This window comes from Pipistrellus hanaki (assembly GCF_964339955.1).
Source record: "Pipistrellus hanaki genome assembly, chromosome: 12".
NCBI lineage: Eukaryota > Metazoa > Chordata > Mammalia > Chiroptera > Vespertilionidae > Pipistrellus > Pipistrellus hanaki.
This window is the reverse complement of record NC_140514.1, coordinates 713,700-738,864: the sequence shown is the minus strand read 5'-3', so window position 1 is coordinate 738,864 and position 25,165 is coordinate 713,700. Positions and strand designations below refer to the sequence as shown.

The window sequence follows — 25,165 nt, the reverse complement described above, 5'->3', positions numbered from 1 at the left end:
CCTGCAGCCCGCGGGGGCGCACCCTGAGGTCTGACGGGCTCTCACCTAGACCATCGCCTGGTTCCCGTGTTCTACCAGGGAGACACTCCACAGGGCTTTACACAGACTGTCAGGCCGCTCCGTACTGATGCCCATTTACCCGGAGGGGCCCTCTCCCACCGCCCGGCCCACCCGGAGGAGGCCATCTGCCGGGCGGCGCAGCTGGTGGGCGGGGGCGGGGGAGAGGGGGCCGGAGGCTGAGGAACCCCTGGGATGGGGGATGGGGAGGGAGGGGAGGTGGGATGGGGGATGGGAGGGAGGGGAGTGGGGGGAGGGGGAGAGGGGCCGGAGGCTGAGGAACCCCTGGGATGGGGGATGGGGAGGGAGGGGAGGTAGGGTGGGGGATGGGGATGGGAGGGAGGGGAGGTGGAGGAAGGGGGGATGGGGCGGGTGGGGGCGGGGCCGGAGGTGCCAGGCCCGGCCATCCCGCCCCGGAGGGGGTCCGGAGGGTCCATGGGGCGCCCAGCTCTCCGGCCACAGGAGGCACCGCGCGGCCATCCGCCATGGAAACGGCCCGGCGACCCCAGGAAGGTGCGGGCTCTGCGGGCGGGAGCCTGCGGGTGCAGGGGGGTGTGTGTGGGGGGGAATGGGGGCCGGCACAGGGGCCCCGGAGGCAGTGGCAGGAGGGAACGACCGAGGCCCCCTTCCCCAGGCCGCCCGCCCGCCCGGGGTGCAGGCGGGGTGCGGGCCGGGCGGGGAGCCCTGGGGGGCTCAGTCCCCGGAAACCCGGCGCCCGCCCCCCGCGGGCTCCGTCCCCCCCCACCCCCGGACCGCTGGGGTCCATCGAGGCGGCGGGTCCGCCCTCCACCGCCCCCCGCGGGGCGCGCTCCGGCGGAGGGGGTGAAGGGCCGCAGACACCCCCAGCCCCATCCCCGAGGCCCAGCCCGCCGCCCCCTGCACACATCCTCCCCAAAACCCCAATGGGGCGGCGGTCCCCCACCCACCCCGCGCACGCCCGGCCGGGAGAGGGAGGCGGAGGAGGCGGAGGAGGAGGAGAGGGAGGAAGCGGGGCTGGGAGGAGGAGGAGGAAGCCCGGAGAGAATCCTCCGCTCCCGGCCGCCGCCATGGAGGAGGGGACCCCGGCGCCCCGGCCCCCTCCTGGCCCCCGCCCGCACCGAGCCCGGCCCCGGCTGGGCCGCCCCGGGACCGCCCATCAGCTCCAGCCGATTTGTTACAATCATGGCCCAGACACAGCTTCCAGCACAGAAAACAGAACAAAGCAGGCAGGATGTCAGCGGAGCGGCGAGTCCGCGTCGCCACCATTTGCTACCCAGCGGGCAAACGGTCTGCACTTTATTCAGATCATATTGCACAGAATGAGGAACTTCTTTCTTCTGCTAAAGACCGGGATCCGTCTTACACCTCCCCATCCGGGCCCCCCACATGCACAGCTTCGGGGTGCACAGCCCTACATGTACACACACACAGGCTTCAGCTGAACAGCTCTGGGCTGGACCGCCGTCTCCACAAACCTTCACCCACAGATATCCGACCAGTCTCTACATAGCTGTACAGAGTCTGCTTTTCTTCTCCTTCCTTTAAACCACAAGGCCTTCAGATGCAAGGATTATTTTTCAAAATGTTAATCCTTTTAAAACCAGGACAGAACGTACCAACAAACTTGCATGCTAAAAACAAAACGAAAACATCAAAAAAAGGAAAAAAATTAACAAAAACTTGAAAGGGAAGAAGTGCCTGAAAGTCTTACTGGAAAAAAACACAGCAAGAAGGTTCCCTTTTCACTGTACAAAAATACGCCTGAAAATATATTAATTTTTAAAAAAGGCTGAGGTCTGTTAGGTATCAAAAATGCTTCAATGCCTTTTGCTGAGGTCTAGGCTGCCTGGCGTTCGGTCCAGGAGGTATGGGGACGGTTACAGAGGGAAAACCGTTGGCAAGTAGAAGTCACATTTGTGAAACCAGAGCGGTCGGGTCGGAGGGAGGCTCTGACCCTGGTCAGTTCACAGTTTCCGCGAGCGAGCGCGTGTTCGGCCTGCGTGTCCGAGCTCCCTGCAGCTTTTTGTGAAGAATCGGATGCATAGAAGACATCAGCTTTCTCCTTCCAAAACAAAATAAAGTTGCAATGGTCCCTTTTTTGTCTTATTTTGTGTGTTTGTTTTCTTAAAAAAAAAAAAAAAAAAAAAAAAAAACCCAAAACCCCAAAAACAAACCACCAGTTCTCTAAGATTTCTTAAGGAAAAAAAATATATATATATTCTCCAACCACCCCCCTGGCGAGCCGCGGAGCTGCCCGCGGTCCCGGTCGGAACCGCGCCAGCAAGCCCGAACCGCGCCTCCCGCGGCGACTCCGCGCCCGCCCCGCCGCCGCCTTTGTTGCAAATCACGGATTTCAGGAAAGAGAGAAATCGCCGTTCCAAAAACACCTTTTCAGGGGGGCGGGTAAGAAGGAAAAAAAAACGAAATCACAGCTCCGGACTAGGGGTGCAACTACCTCGAGACACCACAAAGGCGGGGAGGGGGAGGGGAGCAAAAAAAAAAAAAGGGAGGAAAAACCCTTGGGGGAAAACAAAAAAACAAACAAAAACTATACTCATTTCACTGAAACGCCCCCCACACGTCCCCATGCTCTCCCTCCCCCTTTGTGTCCCGGCGGCAGGTCGGTGAGCACCCTCTCCGTTCCCCGCGGGGCCGCCTCCCCGGGGAGGGGCCCGGGCCGGGGCGCGGGGAGGCCGGGGGTGGGCGGGCGGGCGCTCAGTAGGTGAAGACCAGGTCGGAGAAGTTGGCCTCCAGCCAGTCGCCCGCGATCATCTCGCTGAGCTCGGGCGTGCAGTAGTCGGGGAAGTCGAAGTGCGAGCCCAGGCTGCCCTCGCTGAGCGAGTCCAGGTCCTTGTCCACCAGGGACAGGGCCAGGCCGCCCGCCGCGCCGCCCGGCTGCTCGCCGCCCGCGCCCGCCGCGCCCGCCGCCAGGTTCAGGCTCAGGTCGAACAGGAGGTCGTCCGCGTCGTCGCCGCCCCCGGCGGCGGCGATGGAGACGGGGCGCGCGGGCGGGTGCTGCTTGGTGATGTCCTTGAAGCTGTAGTAGCGGCGGCCGCCCGCGCCCGGGCCGGCGCGCACCTCCTCGTACAGGCTGGCGCCCTCGGGGGGCTCGGCCGCGCCCAGCGTGGGGCTGGCGGGCACCTTGGCGGCGCTGGAGCGGCTCCGCGCCGGCGGGTGCGGGTGCGGCGGGGGCGCCCGGCCCGGGGGCGGCAGCGGCGGCGGCGGGTCCTCGTCCTCGTCCGGCTCCCGCTGGAGGCGCAGCGGCGGCGGCAGCTCGTCGGCGTCCTCGTCGTCGTCGTCGTCCTCGTCCGGGAACGCGCCCCGGAGCGCCCTGGCCGCGCCCCCCGCGCCCGGGTCCGCGCCCGGCGCCGCCCGGCCCGCGCCCGCCCTGGCGCCGGGGCCCGCGGGCGGCCTGGGCCTGGCGCTGCCCTTCCTGCCGCCGGGGCCCCGGGCCGCCCGGGCGCCGCCCGCCGCCGCGCTCTTGTCGGGGCTCGGGCCGGGCCGCGCCGGGTCCGCCTTGGGCTTCTTGCGCGGCCGGTACTTGTAGTCGGGGTAGTCGGCCATGTGCTTGAGGCGCAGCCGCTCGGCCTCGCGGATGAACGGCACCTTGTCGCCGTCCGGCAGCAGCTTCCAGCGCTTGCCCAGGCGCTTGGAGATCTCGGCGTTGTGCATGTCGGGCGCCTGCTCCATGATCTTGCGCCGCTCGATCTTGGACCACACCATGAAGGCGTTCATCGGCCGCTTGATGTGGCCCGACGCCGTGCGGCACCAGTCCGGGTCGCCCTCGTCCAGGCCCGCGGGGCTGCCGGCCGCGAACTCGCCCTCCTCCGTGTCCGGCGCCTCGCGGGGCAGGCGGCCCTCGGCGCCCGCGCCCTCCGCCGGCTGCTGCACCATGGTCCGCGGGGCCGCGCGCTCCGGCCCGCGCCGCTGGGTCCCGGTCTCGGTCTCGGTCTGGTGCGGAGGCCCCCCGCCCCTGCTCGCCCCTCCACCTTCCCGGGCGACCTGCAGAGTCCGCGGCGCCCCCGGCCGCCCTGCCCGGCTGCGCACACACCGGGGGCTGCGGCTGTGACCGGGGAGGCGGCGGCGGTGGAGGCGGCCCGGGAACCCTCTCCCTCCGGCGTGCAGCTCCGCCGCAGGCGCGCGCTCCTCCTGCGAAAAGTTGGGGAGTCTCTCCCAACTCGTTATCAGGGTGTCATGCGGGTGACGTCACTCCCCGGCCGGCCAATGGCTGCGCCCAGACACGCCCCTCATTAGCGGCGAGGCCCCGCCCCCGCCCCGGGCCGCGGTGCCAGGATGGAGGCGGGGGCGGGAGCCCGTCTGGAGACACGTTATTTTTAAAAATCCGTGTGTGTGTGCGCCTGTGTGTGTGTGCGCGCGGGGCGCCTCTGCCCGGTGCGGGGCCACGGGCCACCCCGCGGCCGGCCGCCAGTCCCGGAGCCCGCGCGCCCCGGGGCCCGGGCCCGGAGAGGCGGGTCCCGCGGAGCCTTTGTGCGGGTCCGGGGACGCGGTGGAGCCGCCGGAGCGGAGCGCGCCCCCCGCCGGGGCGCACGCGGGCACGCGCACTGAGATGGCGGCGTGGGCGCAGCTGCTCCTCGTGCGCCCGGGCCCCGCCGCCGGAGCCGCCCGGAGGTGGCGCTTCAACCCCGCGCCCGGGCACGTGGCTCTGCTCCCCGCTCCTCTCTCCTTGTTCTGGGCCCCGGAGGCTGAGGCTCCCTCCCCTCCCCCGGCTGCAGTTTTTCAGTTTTGTCCTTTTTCTCCATCTGTGCCCCCTCCTCGTGAGGCTGGAGACCCCGCGGTGCGGGCTGGGCCGCCCTGGCCCCGCGCGCCCCGCCCCCGCCCAGCGGCGGCCGGAGTAACGGTCAGCGGGCTGGGCCGGGCCGGGCCCCGCGTTCGATCTGGCCCCTCCCCGCCCGGGGCCGGGTGCGGGGGCGCTGGGGCTCGCCCGCCTCTCACACCCCGCGCCCCGGCGTCACTCCGCCCCCCTCCCCTCTCCCCTCTCCCCCTCCGGGTCCCCCTCCTCTCCGGTCCCCTCCCCCAGCTCCGCGCCTTCCCGCTTCCTCTGCCTCGAGCCCCCCTCTCCTACTCCTCCAGGAGCCCAGCCCCGCTGGTTCAGCCGAACCACATGGATCAAAGGGAGCCCCAGGGGCACCCCGAGTTTCCGGGGGAACAGCTCCTGGTCCCGGGAAGGGGGATTAGGGAGAGCAGCGCGGAGGCCGGCGGGCCGCCTCTTTGTGTCTCTCCTCGGTCCCCGCCGCCAGCTGCTCCGGCGGCGACGAGAGAGCAGCGCGCCTCCCCCTCAGCCGGCGTCACCCCGGCCCCGCGGCCCCCCCCTCCGCCTCCTCCCCCCTTCCCCTAGCCCCCCGTCATCCCCCCGTCCCCTAGCCCCCCCCCCCCCCCCCCCCGTCCCCTAGCCCCCGTCCCCCAGTCCCCGCGCGGCGCTGGTAGCTCGGCCCGCCCCGGGAACGGGCTCGCCTGGCCGCAGACTCCCCACCCGCTGCCGCTCCCCCCCCCCCCCCCCATGGAGAGACTGCGCCCCGAGGGCATCCGTCCCCGGACCGAGTCACCGCCGGCCCGGGCTCAGGCCGCCGCGTTGTTTGAAAAGAATTTGCCGCCACCCCATTCCCCGCCCCCATCCATCCCAGAGAGACACCACAGCCAATCCCGGCCTCTCCGGCCGGAGGGCCCGGCTGCTGTTTGGAGCCGGAGGAGGCCGCGGGCCGGGGCCGGGGGCCGGGGGCCGGGGGCCGGGGGCCGGGGGCCGGGGGCCGAGGGCGGGCAGGCCCAGGCGGGGCCGGAGATTCCCCTTCCCGCCTGCGAGGCCGGCCTGCACCGCGGCCGGCCCTGGGCCCCCTCCCTCCGCCCGGGCCGGGGCCCGTGGGGTGGAGCGGAGAGGAGAGGGGAGGGGAGGGGAGGGGAGGGGAGGGGAGGAGAGGATGGACATCCCCCCCTCCCCAGCACGGGCAGGCCGGCGGCTCTCCGCTGGAGATGAGCTAGCCTCGCAGTGTTTTCATGCAGCTCTGCCTGCACCAGCATCTTAGGCTGCGGGGGAATTGCATTTGGAAACCATGGGCAATGGACACATACAGTGTGTGTGCCTTCCTCCCCGCGAGGCCCATGCTGAGCCTCAGGGGGAGATAGAGACGGGGAGAGGGGGTGCTGGGGCCGGGGACGACCGAAAACCGTGGTTATGCTACCCGGCTCCTCTCCCGCAGACAGTGTGGCTGCAATGTGCCTCTCCGGTGGGAGCTGGAGGGGCGGGGGGCTGGGTGCCCTGGGGAGGTCAGCCAGCTCTGTAGAGGCCGGAGGGGGGAGCAGGAGTGTGTCCAGGTGTGCAGAGCGGAGCCCCCCTGCAGACTGCGGACAAAGTAACCCAGTTTTCAGGAAGAATCCCCTTGGTGGCTGTTGGGCAGCTGGCTCCCACCCCGCACCCACCCACCGCCACCTTCAGTGTAGCCATGCGCGTGAGGACCAAGGAAAAGACACTAAACACTCCTCCTCCGATGCCGCTCTGCGTCTCCGGGGAAATCTGAAAAAAGTACCGTTTCCGGCTAACAGGAAGGTGTGGTGACGGGATCACTCCGGCCGGATGGAGCAGAAGGGCCCTGGGACAGGGACGGAGCAGAAGGGCCCCTGGGGCCGTGGCCGCCTCGGAGAGGCTCAGGGCCACACACAGTGCGGGTCCTCAGGGTGCGCCTCCTGCAAAGCTGACGCGGAGAAACGGACTGGCTTTGCTTTTTAAAACGCGCAGGAAGCGTCTGGAGCATCAGGCCTCTCTGTGACCCTTCACAGCCAGCACGCCTTCATTTCTGTGTCATGTCACTTGTTCATAAGCAAGGCCTGCCGTGTTCCTACCACATAAACATTTGTGCATCTATATCCAATACTCAACACACACACACCACATGCATAGGCACAGACACACCAAACACGCGCACACACACCACACATGCACAGGCACACTCACGCACACAGGCATCACAGGCACACACATGCACATGCACCACACACACACACACACACACACAGAGGCACACGCTCTCTGCTTCCTTGCCCTCCGGTGTTCCTGCCATGGGGAGACTTAGTACAACACACCTGCTGATGGGAACAGAAGCACAGGAGCCGGGCCGACGTGGCTCAGTGGTGAGTGTCCACCTAGGAACCAGGAGGTCATGGTTTGATTCCTGGTCAGGGCACATGTCAGGTTGTGGGCTCCCTCCCCAGTAGGAGGCGTGCAGGAGGCAGCCGACCTATGATTCTCATCACGGATGTTTCCCTCTCTCTCTCCTCCCTTCCTCTCTGAAATCATTAAAAATAAATTTTAAAGCAACAGAAGCCTGGGCGCCGGTTCCTCATGGGGACCCCCCAGCCTGAAGCCCTGAGGCCCCCCAAGGGGAGTGTTGTGGTCCCAGCACCCACAGCCCGAGGCCTCGCTCTCCAGATGCTCCCGTTCCCCTCACCATGCTCGGCGTGTTTGCATCCAATTCTGTCCACCTGGCACTCCCTGCGCTCCGCCCCCCAGCCCCCTCAATGCTGCCCCCGCCCCCGACACAGCCGCCCGGGACTCGCCAGCCGCAGTGCTCCATGGAGGCCCCGTCGCGGGTCGTGCAATCAGGGCGGGGCCCGGGACCCTCCTTCACCCGGGGCACGCCCATCACGGCCCACTGCACACTGGGCGCTGCAACACAGACGGCGGGCCACAGGGGAGTACAACACGGTGCTCACCACACACGGCCGGGGACCGAAACACACCACACACGGAGCCAATCAGCGTGTTTCCTGAGCTACATGGAGCCAATCAGCGTGTTTCCTGAGCTACGTGGAGCCAATCAGCGTGTTTCCTGAGCTACGTGGAGCCAATCAGCGTGTTTCCTGAGCTACGTGGAGCCAATCAGCATGTTTCCTGAGCTACGTGGAGCCAATCAGCGTGTTTCCTGAGCTACGTGGAACCAATCAGCATGTTTCCTGAGCTACGTGGAGCCAATCAGCGTGCACAGTTGGGGCACCCTCATATGTCGCCCTACCTCCAGGTGGTCACTGTCCCCTCACCGGCTCGCACGGGCAGCCCTCCGGCCTCTGCGTGCCACGCTGAAGTGTGAGCGTCTTACCAACACCCCTCCCCCCGGGTCCTCTCAGAGTCAGTTACCCCGTCTCGGTGTGGCCGCCTCCTGGGGGCTCCCGCTAGGAACCCGGCAGGACCGCCTGCTCACCATCTACAATGCCGACCCCCTTCCTCCTCCTTCCCTCCCGCTGGGAGAATCCTCCTCACCAGAGGGGCATGGTGCTCAGGAGAAAGGGAGTGCTCCCTTACACCCCATTTTCTTAAACATTTTACTCTCCTAAGACATCAGGGTTTCAGATCTCAAAGCCAGGAGGAGCCTGACGGGCTGTTTCCTCCTGACCCTGGTGACTCGGGAGCCCGGGGTGCTGGGGGGCGGGGGGGTTGCTGGGGGGCGGGGGGGGGGCGGGAATGTAGACTGCGTGACCCCTGAGGACACACCCGGCCCGTTTCCATGCCTTCGCCCCTGAAGGCCTGCCCTGAGGGTGAGGGTGCCCGTGCCTGCCATAGGGGGCGCTTTCCACAGAGCGAGGCAGCAGGGCTGACCACGGGCCCGTCGTGGCGTGTGGCTTTCATTTCACTCTTTTATTTACTTGATGTGTTTACGGACGTCACCACTTGAGCTCCCTGAGATGCCACGGTGCTCGCTGCGGAGCGGGGCAGGGCAGGGGCCCGGGGAGGGAGTGGGGGTATGCAGGCCCAGGAGGGACCTCAGGGCCAGAAGCCACGCCGCTGGGCCCAGAGCAATGGGACGGGCCACAGAGACGCGCAGGAGCCCGTGAAGCTGACGGGCACGGACGGCCACGGAGCCACGCAGCTGCCACGTCACGGCGCCTGGGCTGGAAGCTGCCGGTGAGAATCACCCTGGCTCCAGTCCATTCGAGGAGGTTTTCTCGGATGTTGGCACCTCGTGGTGGAGCCGGGAAGCCGCCGTTGCTCAGGCTATTTACCGCGTGTTCCTGGGAGCGCCGATTCCCGTCCTTAGAGAGAGAATGTAGTCTGAGGACACCCTGTGTGGCCTGGGCGTCACCGCGGCCTGGCCTCCTGGTCAGTGTGACGGGAGGCTGTGGCCAGGGTGCTCTGGGCGCGGGGGGAGGGGGGAAGGGGGTGCTCAGTGCCGAGGGCCGGGGTGGAAGGCCAGGCCTCCCTGCGTGGGCGCCATCGCTGGTGTTCAATGTGGACGGACGTCCGTTTTGTTGCTAAGTTGCTGTGACGAGTGTTTGACAGCTGCGTTGCCACGACTACGGATGCACGGACAGACGGATGGACGGACGGCCTCTCCCTAACGGGCTCCCAGCTCCTGAGGGCCTCTGAGGGTGGGATGGACTCCGTGCGGGGTGGAGCGGGGGCACGTTGGAACCCAACACACAGGCAGCGAGAAAGACTCGCTCTGACACCCTGGCCGATGCCAGGCGGCCCCTGAGCCGTGGGGGGAGGAGGGGGAGAGGAGGGGGAGGCGCGGGGTGGGGTGTGGGGAAGCTTGCACACGAGTGGCATCTGAGCCCCAGAATTCCGGGAGCTCACGCCCTCCTCCCACGGAGAGGGACACAGCCCAGCCCCGGCCCGAAATAGCCGGCCTGACCCTCGTGGCATCAGAAGCAGCCGTTGGGCGCCCCGGGCAGCAACGCGGCTGCTGAGGGTGTGTGTTTCCCTCCGACGAGGGGCCGGCAGAAACACTTCTTTCCATCTTTTTTCTTATGAAACAAGCGATGGGGGTTAGGCCGACAGAAATCACAGAATTAAAATAAAACGGCAGGAATTACCCACAATCCCACCGCCCGGGATAAGCACTGTCACCATTCTCCCGGAGCGTCCTGCGTCTGTGAATACGTGAACCGGGGACAGTGCGCCCTCAGTCTTTGTAATTAACGCAGCGAGGGCCCCCGGTCCTCACGTCGGGGTCGGCCTGTGTCCATGGGGCCCGGGGCGGGTCCGCGGCTGCTGCTGTGACATCGGCGCAGAGACCCCGACTGGAGAGCAAACACTGTGCACAGCGTGCGTGTGGGGGAGCACGTGGGGGAGGCAGCGGGTCTGAGGGGCCCGGCCTGTGGGGTTGGGGTGTGAGGGACCCGGCCTGTGGGGTTGGGGTCAGGGGGGTCAGGGCCCGGGGTGCAGTCCTTCCCGTATGTGTGCACCCCGTTCTCGAAGAGCACCTAAGGGGCCCTCCGGGTCCCCCGTCCCCATGGCCCCCAGCAAGCCGCCGCCTCCACCTGCGCCCGCCGCCTGCTGCCCACTCGTCTGTCCTCCCTGCGCCCGGCGGTGCCCGGTGCTGCTCCCTTCGCCCGCGCCCACAGAGGCGCCTCGGTCCTGGGGACAGCCGGGGGTCGGGTACCATCGACCGGCCATCTCGTTGGTGCAGGGTGCGCCCACCTGCTCCTGAGCTCGGGCACCACCGGCCCTGAGTGCCCTGGGCCCCGGGGCACATTGGCCGTGGGTCTGCCTGCGCTCCCCGGGCTCCTCCCCTCCGCCTGCCTGGGGACCAGCCGCTTCCCTCCCCACGGGGCTCAGCTCCCTCTCCCAGAGCCCCGCCTGCCCCGGGGCTGAGACCTGGTCCTGGGCAGAGAGAACGGAGGGAAGACGCAGGGGGAGAACAGCTTTCCCGGCCCTGCACCCACCGCCCCTGCACCCGAGGCCCCTGCACCCACAGCCCCTGCACCCCAGACCCTGCACCCACCGCCCCTGCACCCACAGCCCTGCACCCACAGCCCTGCACCCACAGCCCCTGCACCCCCCGGCCCTGCACCCCGAGCCCCTGCACCCACATCCCCTGCACCCCCCGGCCCTGCACCCCAAGCCCCTGCACCCCGAGCCCCTGCACCTGTGGCCCCTGCACCCGCCGCCCCTGCACCCCAGATCCTGCACCCGCGGCCCCTGCACCCGCCACCCCTGCACCCCAGATCCTGCACCCACATCCCCTGCACTCCCCGGCCCTGCACCCCAAGCCCCTGCACCCCGAGCCCCTGCACCTGTGGCCCCTGCACCCGCCGCCCCTGCACCCCAGCCCCTCCTCCTGTCCTCACTCTCGTGTGAAATCCCTGGCGGAAGTGCCAGCGAATAACAGTGACAGGAGTCACAGCTCCAGCTGCCGGAGCAGTCAGCTTCCAGGGAAGCTGCTGGAGAAGCAGCAGGAAAATAGTAACGCGCGGAATGTTCCAGAGGCGTGGCCGGGCGAGGGCAGCAGCTGTTCGGATGTGAATGCGGTGTGGGTTACACGGAAGCAGAAAATAACCCCAAGGAGGCCGGGAGAGCCGTCCCTGGAGGGAGGCGCTCCTCCGAGGTTCTCTGAGTGGGAACGCCGCCCTGACTGCGCGGCCGGGCTCTGGGGACGGCTCTGAGGACGGACGGCTCTGGGGACGGCTCTGGGGACGGCTCTGAGGACGGACGGCTCTGGGGACGGCTCTGGGGACGGCTCTGGGCCAGCGCCTCGCCGGCCCCGGGCTTGTTGGGTCAGGAGGCCCCGGCTGTGGGCAGCTCTGTCTTCTCAGGTTTAAGAGCAAATGCTCTCCCGGCTGGTGTGGCTCAATGGCTGAGCATCGACCTCTGAACCAGGAGGTTAGGGTTCGATTCCCGGTCAGGGCACAGGCCTGGGCTGTGGGCTTGATCCCCAGTAGGGGGTGTGCAGGAGGCAGCGGATCAGTGATTGTCTCTCATCACTGACGTTTCTCTCTCTCCCTCGCTCCCTTCCTCTCCAAAGTCAATAAAAACATATTTTTAAAAAGCAAAGGCTGCTCATGTAGTTCCACAATTTACACAGTGGCTGCAGGGAGGGTCTGTCTGCTGTGACCACCAACACAGTCCATGATGGGACGGAGCCACGTGCTCCAGGCGGGAGCCGCGGCCGGAGCCTGAGGCCCCCTGTCTGTCCGTCCGTCTGTCCGTCCGTCCGTCCTTCTGTCCGCCCGCCCGTCTGTCAGTCTCTGGCTCTGCAGGTGCCGCTTCCGGTTCCTAGATCGAGTGTGGAACGCGGGCTGGAGCGGGGCTGGGGTATTTTTAGCCGCGGCCCCGGAGCGACCCGGACGCCCGGTGGGCGCGGCCTGAGTCAGCGTCCCCGCGGCCGCGCAGCTGCTCCCGTGTGAGGGGCACGCCGGGCGAGTCACTTCCTGTGCCCGTCACAGCCCGGCTGGGCCGACCCCGGCACCCGCCCCGCCCGCCCCGGGCCCGGCGGCCAGGGCACAGCTGAGTGTCACCCAGAGCACCCAGAGCACCCAGCTGTCACCCCATGCCAGACGTGCCTCCCCCCTGCTCCCCACCTCCCAGCACCCACCCCGCACCCCACCCCCCACAACTGCCGGCGTGGGCGGCGGGCGGGCCGCACTGGGCTGGGCTGGGCCGCCTCCAGCCGCCCCGGGAAGCCCAGGGGGTCACCGGGTGCAGGGTGCCGGGTGCAGGGTGCCGGGTGCCGGATGGAGGCACCTCAGGGGAAGGGTGGGGCTCAGGTGCAGACGGGGCGGCGGGGGTGGGGGGGTTGGTGTGTGTGTGTGTGTGTGTGTGTGTGTGTGTGAGGGACCCCGCCTGGGGAAGGGGCCGGTGAGGGCGAGGTTGGGGCAGAAGAGGGTGTGTTTCAGGCACTGCCCCTCGCCTGCTGTTCCAGTCATGGGAGGGTGGCTGCCAGAGTGAGAGGGCGGAACCCCCCGGGTGGGACCCCCGCCCCCCGCACAGCGGACCCCCTGCTGCCGGGAGCCACCAGCTGCCCGGAGCCGGCTCCTCCCCGAAGCGGGGTCGTGCCTGGAAGGTGCCGCGTGTGTGATCGGCCAACGAGCCACGGGGAGACGGGAAAGCAGGGCCACGTGTGCGGAGAGGACCAGCCCTCCCTCCTGCCGAGGCTCCTGGTGAGGAGGCGGCTGGGGCGGTGCAGTGGGAGGTGCCCTCCAGGCGGAGCCCTGCCCCTCGGTGCTGTGTGATGTGAGCACCTCAGAGGCATTGCTGGAGGTGCTGCCCGAGGAGGACGGGCCGCGGGGCCACCGTCCGACTCCCTGCTCGGGTCGAACCCGGCGCCTGCGTCTCTGCTGCCCTCGACCCTCCTTTCCCAGAAGAGACCCCGTGTCCCGAGCTCAGCTGCACCGTGGCCGCCTCTCCCGGGCGCCTGGGCCTTCCCTTGAGAAACGCAGGTCTGGCCCTGAACGGTGTGGCTCAGTGGATAGAGCGTCGGCCTGCGGACTGAAAGGTCCCGGGTTCGATTCCGGGCAAGGGCATGTACCTTGGTTGCGGGCACATCCCGGGGGGAGGTTGGGGGTGTGTGTGTGCAAGAGGCAGCTGATCGGTGATTCTCTCTCATTGATGTTTCTGACTCTCTATCCCTCTCTCTTCCTCTCTGTGAAAAATCAATAAAAAATATTTTTTTAAAAATCAGTGGGAAAAAATATCCCCAGGGGAAGAGTAACAAAAAAAAAAAAAAAAAAGCAAAAAAAAAAAAAAAAGCCGAAGCCAATGTGGCTCAGTGGTGGAGCGTCGGTCTGTGGACTGAAGGGTCCCAGTTCGATTCCGGTCAGGGGCATGTACCGGGGTTGCGGGCACATCCCCAGTAGGAGGTCTGCAGGAGCCAGCTGATCAATGTTTCTCTCTCATGGATGTTTCTGACTCTCTATTCCTCTCCCTTCCTCTCTGCAAAAAGTCAATAAAATATACTCTTTAAAACAACGTGCAGGTCTGCCTCCGGCCAGCCTTCCTCTCGCTCGGCAGCGAGCTCAGCGGGAGTCTTTCCCCGGGAGAAGCCCCGTTTCTGTCGAGTTGGCGTCGCTCTGCAGAGACCGTTCTGATGGTGATTCCCGTGGCCGGTCTTCCCTCCTCCCCCTCGTCCGTCCTGCGATCCACGGTCCACGGAGGCGGGGGCGGCGGCCTCCGGGCTCCCTGCACTCGGGGTCAGCACCCCGCCCCCCGCCTCCTCCTCGCCGAAGCCGCTGAGTAACTGCCACGATCTACACGCAAACATCCAGAGCACACGCTCCAGCACGCTAACGCGTGTCTCCTGTGCGTGGCTCGGGCCCACGTGAGCCTTCGTCAGTGCCGTGTTTGCAGAATGTTTTCTGGGCAGCCGTCCCTGGGGCCCGCCGCCCGCCGCCCGCCGCCCGGCCTGCTGCGGGAACGCGGCCGTGCCCGGAGAGGTCAGCGCAGGCTGTTTGTTTCCGGAAAGAGAGGAGAGGAGAAATGCTGATGGGATTTGATGTCACGGACTTGGCAGGGTCCCGCAGTCCCGTCTCTTCCTTTCTGTTATTTAAAGACAATTTAAAAAATCAGAGGGCCCCCCCCCCCCACGCCTCCCCACAGCCACTCGAAGAGCAGCTCGTGTGTGAAGGACGGACACACGCTTACAGCAGGCATCTCCCCGGACGGCACACGTGGGCACATGGGAAGCATGTACTCCGTTCCACCCACATCTGACCGCATCTGTGTCACACGCGTGTGCGGCTCACGGGCGGGCGCTGGCTACCTGCGTGTGACCGTCCTGCAGGAGGTGGCTGGGGGCCGGCGATAAGGAGCCCGGAGCCGGATTGCTCATTGTCGGGCTTATCTCCAGGCACACAGCCTGCACGGCATTTGCATTTCAAAACGGGGATTTGCTCACATATGCAGATCAGCCCGGACACCTGCTCTTCCCGCTTGGCAGACGCTGCCCCTGGGGCAAGTTCCCTGGAAGGAGCCCAGGCCCCTGATCAGCAGTGAGTCCTGTGGGTCCAGCGAGGTGCAGGCTGAGGCTGGGGTGGGGGGCGGGCAGGGGGGGCGGGGGAGCAGGGAAAGGGAAGGTCTGAGGGCGGAGAGGCAGGAGGAGCTGTGAGCTGGGACTGACCCCTCTGGGCCTCGCTCTGTGGGCTGCGCTCCTTCTGCTCATGCCCTGACCTGGGCTGGGCACAGCTCCCGCCGCCCATGCCAGCTGCCCCGGGAGAGGGTGCAGGTGCCGCCCGCCAGGCCGTGCCAGCCCTGGTGCCACGTGGCGGTCTGATGGCAGCTGGCCCTTCCCCTCTCAGACCCTCCCCTCCCCCTGGGCCTCTGAGCCTCACAATCTGACCCTGAGTCTCGCTGTGGGGGAGGGGGCGGGAGGGCAGGGGGGGCGAAGAGGGGGAGGGGGACTGAGGCCTCCCCCAGAGGGCCCGTGGAGGTAACAAAAGGAGTGGGTGCCCAGCAGCTGGCCCTTTTCCTGGAGGCAGATTCTCACGGGGTGGGGGCCGAGGGGTGTGTGTGTGTGTGTGTGTGTGCGTGTGTGTGTGACACGTGGCCCCACCTCCGGGCTCACAGCTCTGCCCTGTCCCAGAGACTGTGAGAGCAGGTGGCGGGTCTGCTGGGCAGCCTCCACCCCGCCCCCCAGCACTTCTCCGAGGGAGCCAGGCCCACCCTCCCCTCCCGCCCTGCACCCACAGAGCACCCCACACCCGGGTCCGTCCACATGGGCCCAGGCCCTGTTATCCTGAAGTTTAACGACCGTTTCTGTCGCAGAATCTGTGCGAACGTTGTCCTGCTCACAGCTGCTTCGGGGGCGGAGTGGCCGGACTCGGGGCTGCCTGGCTCCTGCTGGTCCAGAGCTCAGCGCCGTGGAGCCCAACGCCGTGGCCCAGGACGTGGCCCAGGACGTGGCCCAGCCGTGGCGAGGCCCCTCGGGAGGCCGTGGCCCGGAGGCCCCGCCGTGCCGTCCACGGCGCCGCTCCGTGTGCAGAGCGAGGCGCGGGGTCCGGGAGGTGCCTGGGCAGTGCGGGGCAGTGACAGGCGGGAGGTCCCGGGGGGAAGAGGGGAGAAGGGGGTGGACAAAGGGGGTCACACGGACCCCAGAACCATGTGCTTCCAGAGACAGACCATCGGCTCGAGGTTCTATAAGAAAAACACGCTTTTCCTCCTGAGGAGATACCTTCATACATGTCTAAGCATGTTCCATGGAAACACACGTGTTCCAGCAGATGGACCGGAGTCTGGAGAGACTCGCCTGCTCCCCTCGGCCGAGGCTGCTCAGGGGGCGCAGGCTGGGGGGGCGCAGGCTGGGGGGGCGCAGGCTGGGGGGGCAGGCTGGGGGGGCACAGGCTGGGGGGGGCAGGCTGGGGGGGCAGGCTGGGGGGGCAGGCTGGGGGGGCAGGCTGGGGGGGCAGGCTGGGGGGCACAGGCTGGGGGTCGCAGGCTCGGGGGGCGCGGGCTCAGGGGGCACAGCCTAGGGGGGGCGCAGGCTGGGGTGGGGGGCACAGGCTCACACCCGCTCGGTGGGGTCCCCAGGGCAGCGCCCGGTCCTGTCTCGGTCGCTCAGCCGGGCCGGGCGGGCCTCCTGCAAGGGTTGCGTCAGGTGAGACGTGCCGTTTCCTCAGCGGCCTCCCCGGGGCCGGACGTGGGGAGGCGGGTCCCCGTGGAGACGGGTCCTCGGGGCCTCCCCGGGGCCGGCTGTGGGGAGGCGGGTCCCGTGGAGACGGGTCCTCGGGGCCTCCCCGGGGCCGGACGTGGGGAGGCGGGTCCCGTGGAGACGGGTCCTCGGGGCCTCCCCGGGGCCGGCTGTGGGGAGGCGGGTCCCCGTGGAGACGGGTCCTCGGGGCCTCCCCGGGGCCGGCTGTGGGGAGGCGGGTCCCGTGGAGACGGGTCCTCGGGGCCTCCCCGGGGCCGGCTGTGGGGAGGCGGGTCCCGTGGAGACGGGTCCTCGGGGCCTCCCCGGGGCCGGACGTGGCGGGCGCGGTGGGGACCGGAAGGCACGGGCGGCCGCCCAGCTCCGGGCCGGAGGCCAGGCTGGGGCAGAGACAGGGACGCCTCCCGGCTCCCGGCTCCGTTCCCTGCTGCCCCGGGGGCGGCCCCGCCGGGGGAGCTGGGCTTCGGTGCTGACCTGACAGGAAGGAGCAGCTGGCGCTCCCGCCCCGGCCTCAGGGGCCTCGGGACGCCCTCGGTCCCTCCCAGCGTCCCTCCCTGTCCCCCCGAGGCACCTGGAGGTGGAGGCTGGCTCGCTCCGATCTGTGGCCACATCAGCGACGTGGGGGGACGGTGGGGCGGGGGCGGGGGCTGGTCCCCCTCGCAGGCAGGAGGAGGCGGCCCTTTGCAGACGGCGCTCGCCTGGCGCTCCCCTGAATCGCCGCTCGGAAAAGCATCCTGCCTGGCGGGTCTCATGCCGTGGTGCCCGCGGGCACCTGCACCCGGTCCCTCCGTCTGCCAGACGGAGCCACGCTGGGAGGGCCTGGTGGGGAGCCACGCTGGGAGGGCCTGGTGGGGAGCCACGCTGGGAGGGCCTGGTGGGGAGCCACGCTGGGAGGGCCTGGTGGGGAGCCACGCTGGGAGGGCCTGGCGGGGGGCCCGGTGGGGGGCCTGGCGGGGGGCCCGGCAGGGGGCCTGGCAGAGGAGGAGCCAGAGCTGCCCAGTCACCCAGCTCCCCCCCCCCCCCCGCCCCCGGCTCTGGGCCGCCCGTGGGGCTGACCTCGTTTCACTCGTTTCTCTGACTCAGCGTTTCACATGTCGCTTCTACCACACGTGCACATGTGCACACGGACACAAGCCTATGTAAACACACATGCATGTCTAAATGTGTGAGTGCACTTTACCTGGTATGTATCTACATATATAAAAGCCTAGTGACCGACCACCAGAAGGACCAGAAGGACTGCTCCACCAGCCGCTAGGACGCACACTGATCACCAGGGGGCAGACGCTCAATGCAGGAGGATCCCACAGGGGGAGCTGACCGCCCCCGCCCCGCGGCCCACCAGCCGGGCGGCAGCCACGCCCTCCCTCGGCCGTCCTGCAGGTCCCGTCTCCGGGGAACGCCAGGCACCCACGGACCAGCCGCCGGCCCGGTCCCACCACGATCCATCCCCACAGTGCGAACTGCTGCGAATGTCAGCGGGCGGACCGGGCTCCTGGGCGGAGGGCCGATCCCCTCAGACCTCCCGCCAGTGGTGTGTGCACCGGCCTCCAGTGTTACATGGAAACAAATGTCTGAATTACACGTAAAATAACATAAAACCGGATTCGCTGGGCACAGGGAGAGAAAGAACAGGCTCTTTTACGCCAAATCAGTGCTCCCTGTGGACCTGGGTGAACTCGTGCCCTTTGGCTGTGTGGCCGACGGCCGCAGAGACGCCGGGGGAACCGTGCGGCGGGGAGTGCGTCCCGGCGAACGGGAGCCGGCGTCTGTGTCTCAGGAGCAGGAGAGTGAGAACACGTGCTGACACGTGGAGAGCACGGGCTGACATAGTCACCACGTGTGCCTGTTTTCTCCGGGAACAGGGCACCCTGAGCACCGGGTGGACGGACTGACCTCCCAAGTCCTGGTCCAGAGGGGAGGGCCGACTGCAGGCCAGAGCACCCCGTCTGCTTCCTCAGGATCAGCTTTGGGGACCCCCCTCGGCCCCCCCTGCCCCTGCCCCCCCCCCCGTGCCCCGGCTCCCTAACCTGGGCTGGATCATGTTTCCAGACAATGTGGCTGCAACCTTACCCCCCACCTCCACCCCCACCTCCAGCCCCAGGGAGGCTGGGCCCCCTGACACCTCTAATAGAGGAGGAGGTGCTGGTGATGGCGACACCCAGGCCTCAGGGGAGGGGTTCCAGTCTCAGTCAACAGCCGCCCCCCTCACCCCTCTCACCCCCCCCCCCCCCCCCATGGCCCTGAGAGGGAACCGCCTGAGTGTCTCCAAGGGCAGCTGCCCCGGCGGCCTCTGTGATTTAAAAAAATGTTTTTATTGATGTCAGAGAGGAAAGGAGAGAAAGAGAGAGAGAGAGAGGAGAGAGAGAGAGAGAGAGAGAGAGAGAGAGAGAGAGAGAGAGAGAGAGGGAGAGAGAGAGGGAGAGAGAGAGAAACATCCACGATGAGAGAACCGTGGACGGCTGCCTCCTGCACGCCCCCTGCTGGCGATGGGCCCGCAGCCCGGGCGCGGGCTGGGCGGGAATGGACGCCCGGTGGTGTCTGAGCCGCCGCCGGCCCCGAGGGTCTCCCTACAATGCGCGGACGAGTCGGGTGCGGTGGCTCTGAGCGGCGGGCGGAGGAAGGGGGTCTGCACCATGTGTGCCGCCGCAGCATCGCCCGAGTGGCGTCTGATCGGCCCCGGCGTGGCTGTGGCAGGTGTGACTGTAAACAGCGGGGCCCCCGGGACGGTGATGTCACACGGCCGCCCCACGGGGACGGGACGCGGCCGAGCGGGAGCCGGCCATCTGTCAGGAGAGGCAGACGCCGGGCTGCCGCCTCTGCTCACAGCCCGGCCGCGAGGCTTTAAAAGCAACAACCGGCCGCTCTTTTTTTTTTCTTTTTTTTTTTTTAAATACATTTCATTGATTTTTCACAGAGAGGAAGGGAGAGGGATAGAGTTAGAAACATCGATCAGCTGCCTACTGCACACCCCCTAGTGGGGATGTGCCCGCCACCAAGGTACATGCCCTTGACCGGAATTGAACCCGGGACCCTTCAGTCCGTAGGCCGACGCCCTATCCACTGAGCCACACCGGCCAGGGCCAGCCTCCTCGCCTTGTTTGCGTCAGTGACCCTCTGTGTTCCCGCCGGCTCTCGGCCCCCGAGGAGGCGTGTCTGCAAACACGGAGGCACCTGTGTGACGGTTACAGAGAACACAGTTCAGTCGTGTTGTGTTTTATTTTATAAATCATATAAATAATGCCACCGCACCGGGAAAACCCAAAGAGGCAACCGCACGGAGAAACCCTGGTTCTGTGCAAAGAAGACGGAGGGGGGTGCTGGCCATACCCCCCCCCCCCCATCACAGTCTGAGCTGCGCCCGCCACGTGTGCGGACACGGGAGCTCGGAGCCGGGCTGCCCCCCCTCCTGTCACCATCCGCAGCGGGTCCGAGAGGAACCCCTGGAGGTGTCGCCGTGTTCGGGCTTCTGTGCGCCGCTGCGTCTTCAGGAAAATGCCTGTTAGGGATCATTGTGCTCACCAACTCGAGCCCCTCGTGTGTGCACGTGTGTGCACGTGTGTGTGCACTGATAGTTCGACATGTTCTTGTCTCTCTCTGACTTTTCTCTAATGTTATGTGTTGTTAGCTGCTACTTTTGAGTAAAGAACCTTCCTCGGCACGTGTGTGCTGGGAGACACGGGGCCACACGCCACATGTGACTGAGCCGATGCCGTGGTCTCCGGAGTGGGTCAGGGCACGTTCCTGGCCAAGGGGAGCGGGGTGCAGCCGGGACACGGCCACACACGGATGCCGCCGGCGTGTCCGGTCCGTCCCGCCCGCCCCTCGGCGGCTCGGCTGGACGGGGCCTCCGTCCTCCCTCTGCTGGCTCTCAGCTCGCCCAGCGGGACGGCTCTGCCAGCCGGCGGCCAGTTTTACCGCGTTTCCTCCCGGATTCTCCTCCGTCGGACGGTGAGCGGGGTGGCTCGGACTTGTGATGGAGGCGGCTTCTCGGCAGGAATCCTAACAGCCTCGCCGCCGCACCAATTACGCGCCGAGCCGGTAACCTTGGGTGTGTGTTGCCATGGAGACGAGCCGGTCATGCATTATGGATTATCGCTGAGGTCCCGCCCCTCCCCCCATAAGGAGCCGGGCTTAATCACATCCGCGTCTGCCGGCCCCGGAGCCAGCGCTTTGTGCCGGCCGGCGGGGGGCGCTGCCGCTGAGGGAGACCCGCCGCCCGGAGCGGACAGATGGTCCCCCGGCCCCCTCCGCCCGGGCCGCGGGGGCCTCCGCACCTCACCCTGCAGTCACGGCACCGGGACACGCCGGGGTGCGTGTGGACACGGGTACCGGGAACAGGATGGAGTGCGTGTGGACGCGGGCACAGGGAACACGCCGGGGTGCGTGTGGACGCGGGCACAGGGAACACGCCGGGGTGCGTGTGGACACGGGCAGCCAGGCTCAGGCACAGGGAACACGCCGGGATGCAAACCATTAGGAAGGGCTTGCCTCTGCCCCCCCCCCTCCCCAATCTTCCACATCACGTCCCACGTGGTCCACCCTCTCATTTCCCAGCACCGCGTCTTCACTCCCCCTTCACGTCTCAAACCCAGAGCAGCGGCCTCTCAGCCCCCACACGTGTGTCTGCCTGAGCAGCCAGGCCCTCGCCGCCTGTCCTGAGGGCGCTCGGCGGCCGATGCTCCTCCGGGAGATGTGCGGAAACACCGTGGGTTTGTACGGGAAACGGTCCCCACACGCGTGCTTCCTTCCCGGTCTGGGAGCCGGGTTCTCGCTCCTCTGTCGCCGGGCGGGTCCTGGTCTGGCTGGACCTGGGCGTCCCCCCTCTCAGACGGCTCAGGGTGAACCGGCTCGCCCTGTCCTCGCTGTGGGTGCGGCTGTGGGTGCGGCTGTGGATGTGGCTGTGGGTGGGGCTGTGGGTGCGGCTGTGTGTGTGGCTGTGTGTGGGGCTGTGGGTGCGGCTGTGGGTGCGGCTGTGGGTGGGGCTGCGGGTGGGGCTGTGGGTGCGGCTGTGGGTGGGGCTGTGTGTGTGGCTGTGGGTGCGGCTGTGGGTGCGGTTGTGGGTGGGGCTGTGGGTGGGGCTGTGTGTGCGGCTGTGGGTGCGGCTGTGTGTGTGGCTGTGGGTGGGGCTGTGGATGTGGCTGTGGGTGCGGCTGTGGGTGGGGCTGTGGGTGGGGCTGTGGGTGGGGCTGTGGGTGGGGCTGTGGGTGCGGAGGGCGTTCAGAGGCAGCGGGGACAGAGGATGGTGTTATCCCTGTGCCCCCCACACCCCCTTTCTGCCCCAGGAACCCTCCGAGGAGAAGCCAGACACAGAGGTCAAAGTTCAAGACGATCCCTCGCTTCCCTCCAGCTCGGCCTGGCACAGAGCCGCGGGGCTGGGCTCCCACCCCGATGCAGGCTGGCACTGAGGCCCAGTGGGCGGGCTGGCACTGGCGTTGGCAGGTTGGGGGCGCTGGCTGGTCCCTCCACACTTCGCACTGCAGCGGTGAACGTCCAGACGCCGGCCGGGGAGACCTCACCCAGCGGGTGCGAAAAGGCCCCTCCTGGTCATCCCTGCCAGCGCCAGGACGCGCGCCTCCCGAGGCCACCAGGGGGCGCGCCTCCCTCTGACCCGAGGGCGGGCCGGGCTGAGCCGCTGGAGGGACCAGCCCGCGGGAGACAGGGTGCAGCCGCCTCCTTCTCCTCCTCCTTCTCCTCCTCCTTCTCCTCCTCCTTCTCCTCCTCCTTCTCCTCCTCCTTCTCCTCGCGGTTACCGGAGGGACTGACGTCTCTGAAACTCGGTGCAGCCCGCTGGGGACACAGCACTGCTCACCGTTAAACAAGTGAGTGAAGTTGTCCTGCCGCTCTGACAGGCTTCGAGGAAGCGGCACGGATTCACAGTCGATGCCGAGGCCCGGCCGGGGGCTCAGGGCTGAGCGTCCACCGAGGACCCAGGAGGTCAGGGTTCGATCCCCGGTCGGGCACAGATTCCCAGTGCAGGGCGTGCAGGAGGCGGCTGATTCGTGATTCTCTGATCACTGACGTTTCCACCTCTCCCTCCCTCTCCCTCCTCTGACCCCAATAAACACAGATGTGTTTGTAAAAGGCGCCGAGAAGTCTCTGGGCCAAGCTCCCGTCGTCTGCGGAGCGGCTCTGCCACGGTCCCTGAGCCGGGCGCGCACCGTGCGGCGGACGGAGGGTCCGGCCTCCCACACCGGCTGGACGGCAGCATCGGTCCCGCCGACGAGGGGGCACGGAGCCCGGGCCGCCCGGCTGCCCCTCTCCCCGCCGCCTCCTCCAGGCGCCGTGACCCGCCGTGTCCGTGAGCAGAGGACGGACAGCTGCACGCGTGTGAGTGGCCATCGGCCGTGTCACTGGAGCCGCGGGAACGGGGGTTTGAAAGCCTGTGAATGAGCGAGGTGTTCCCGACCCCCACGCTGTCCGGCTTCCCTCCCGGTCTCTGGACCGGCAGCACAGACCCTGCGGCCACGGCGAGGGAGGCGGCCTCCAGCCCTGGCTCCCGCCACGACCTGCCATGTCTGCGTCGAGCGAGCTCGGGCGGCCTGGGCACCGGCTTCCTGCAGAGACAGGGCCCCGAGGCGCGTGGGCTCGACTCCCCAGCCGCTCCGGCGAAATGCGGGGCCCCCGGGGAGAGGGCAGACGCCCTCGGGCCGGAGCGAGCCGGCACCCCATCCGGGACGGGCTGGGCTCAGCCTGCCGGTCTGGCCCCGAGGCCGAGGCCGAGGCCGAGGCCGGACCGGGACCTCGGACCCCGGGCTCCAGGCCGCGCGGGCGCCGATCCTGTGATCACAGCCAGCACACAGGACGGCCCTCCCGGGGCCCGGACCTCGCAGGGGGGCCCGTGGGCCGGGCAGCGGGACCCAGAGCCCAATAAGCTGAGCTGTTTCTGCATTAGCGAGCGGCCACAGCGACAAAGGCTCCCACTGGCACTGGCCCTGCTCTCGATCGCGCAAAGCCCCCAGAATGCAGACGTGAGCCAGACGCACCACCCCCACCCACGGCACCCCTGCTGGCAGCCCAGCGGCACCCCAACAGCACCCGAGCACAGAGGGCGGGCAGCTCACTCGCCTGCTTCCCCGCGGCTCACGGACCGGGGTCCCCAGGACCGAGTCCAGGGCGCCTTCCGCCTGCTCTGTGCCCCTGTCCCCGCTCCCCCAGTTCCCTGTGGGACATGCTGTCTCCGGACGGTGACCACACCCACCGGTTCCCTCAGAGCCTCTCTCTCCGGCCTTTCGGTAGAGAGCGCCAGGGACGCTGTTTTTCATAAAAGACCCTGGGTCCGAGGCATCTTTCCCAAGCGAACGTGACAGGTTAGCCCAGCGGTCGGCAAACTCCTCCGTCCACAGAGCCAAACACCAACAGCACAACGACGGACATGTCTTTGGAGAGCCACGTTTTTTAAATTTTTTTTTTTTTTTTTTTAAATATATTTTATTGATTTTGTACAGAGAGGAAGGGAGAGAGATAGAAAGCTAGAAACATCGATGAGAGAGAGTCATCGATCAGCTGCCTCTTGCACACCCCCTACTGGGGATATGCCCGCAGCCAAGGTACATGCCCTTGACCGGAATCGAACCCGGGTCCCTTCAGTCCCCAAGCCGACGCTCTATCCATTGAGCCAAACCGGTCCCGGCGAGAGCCACGTTTTTTAAACGTAAACGTCTTCTCACGCCACTTCTTCCACCCAGACTCGCCCGGGCCGTGGTGTTTCGTGGGAGAACCACACTCCGGGGCCAGAGAGCCGCGGTTTGCCGACCCCGGTGCAGGCCACGGGCACTTGTAAAGACTGCGTGCGTCTCTCTCACCTCGTTTCTTCGTTTTCCTTTTTGGCCTGATTTTCCGTGTTTTCTCTGCTGCCTTCTTTGGGGTTTGTCTTTCCTCCTTCATTCTACCTTCCCGGGATCTCTGCCGTAATTCTATCTTTCTTTTTCCTTTTCGCTTATTAAGCTAATTTAATATTCCTGCCGAACTCGTCAGAGTCTAAGTGGATATTGTAATCTTCCCACCGGAACGTACGCAGCGTCTGCTCATTATTTAATCACCGGACAGGCTGACGTGAGAAGCTCTCACTCCCCTCTCAAATGACCCTCCCCTCCTTCCAGCAGGTCTGATATTTCCGATCGGAATGGAAATGAATGAGCGCGCCGGCCCCTTAATTCACCGCCTTAATGAGCTCAGCACATCCTGCTGCAGTCACAGCCAGACCCGAGCTGTGGCCGGCCCCACACCGAGCGGGGAGCCTGAGGGCCACGGCCTTAGCTGCCTGCAGCCTCCCCCGGGTTCCGACCTCAGTGATTGGTCAGCGCAGCGGTCAGCAAACCGCGGCTCGCGAGCCACAAGCGGCTCTCTGGCCCCTTGCGTGTGGCTCTTCCACACAATACCACGGCCTGGGTGAGTCTATGTTGAAGATGTGGCGTTAGAAGAAGTTAAAGTTTAAAAAATTTGGCTCTGAAAAGAAACTTCAGCTGAAACCAGTTTGGCTCAGTGGATGGAGCATCAGCCTGCGGCCTGAAAGGTCCTGGGTTCGATCCCGGTCAAGGGCATGTACCTTGGTTGCTGGCACATCCCCAGTGGGGGGTGTGCAGGAGGCAGCTGATCCATATCTCTCTCTCATCGATGTTTCTAGCTCTCTATCCCTCTCCCTTCCTCTCTGTAAAAAATCAATAAAATCTTTTTTTTTTTTTAAAGAAAAGAAAGAAACTTCAATCATTATGCTGTTGGTATTTGGCTCTGTGGACGGAGGAGTTTGCCGACCGCTGGGTTAG

The 25,165-nt window shown here is 66.8% G+C and overlaps 1 protein-coding gene across 1 annotated transcript; it reads right to left on the bottom strand.

The window, feature by feature from the left end:
- Positions 1-2,172: 2,172 nt before the first annotated feature.
- Positions 2,173-4,383, bottom strand: SOX11 (SRY-box transcription factor 11). Its single transcript, XM_084900531.1, has one exon. The coding sequence runs from the start codon at positions 3,928-3,930 to the stop codon at positions 2,752-2,754; it is 1,179 nt and encodes a 392-aa protein (XP_084756657.1). The 5' UTR covers positions 3,931-4,383; the 3' UTR covers positions 2,173-2,751.
- Positions 4,384-25,165: the final 20,782 nt, after the last annotated feature.

What these genes read in the sequence shown, in the direction of transcription:
- SOX11 (XM_084900531.1), bottom strand. Translation starts at nt 3,930, where the DNA reads ATGGTGCAGCAGCCGGCGGAGGGCGCGGGCGCCGAGGGCCGCCTGCCC.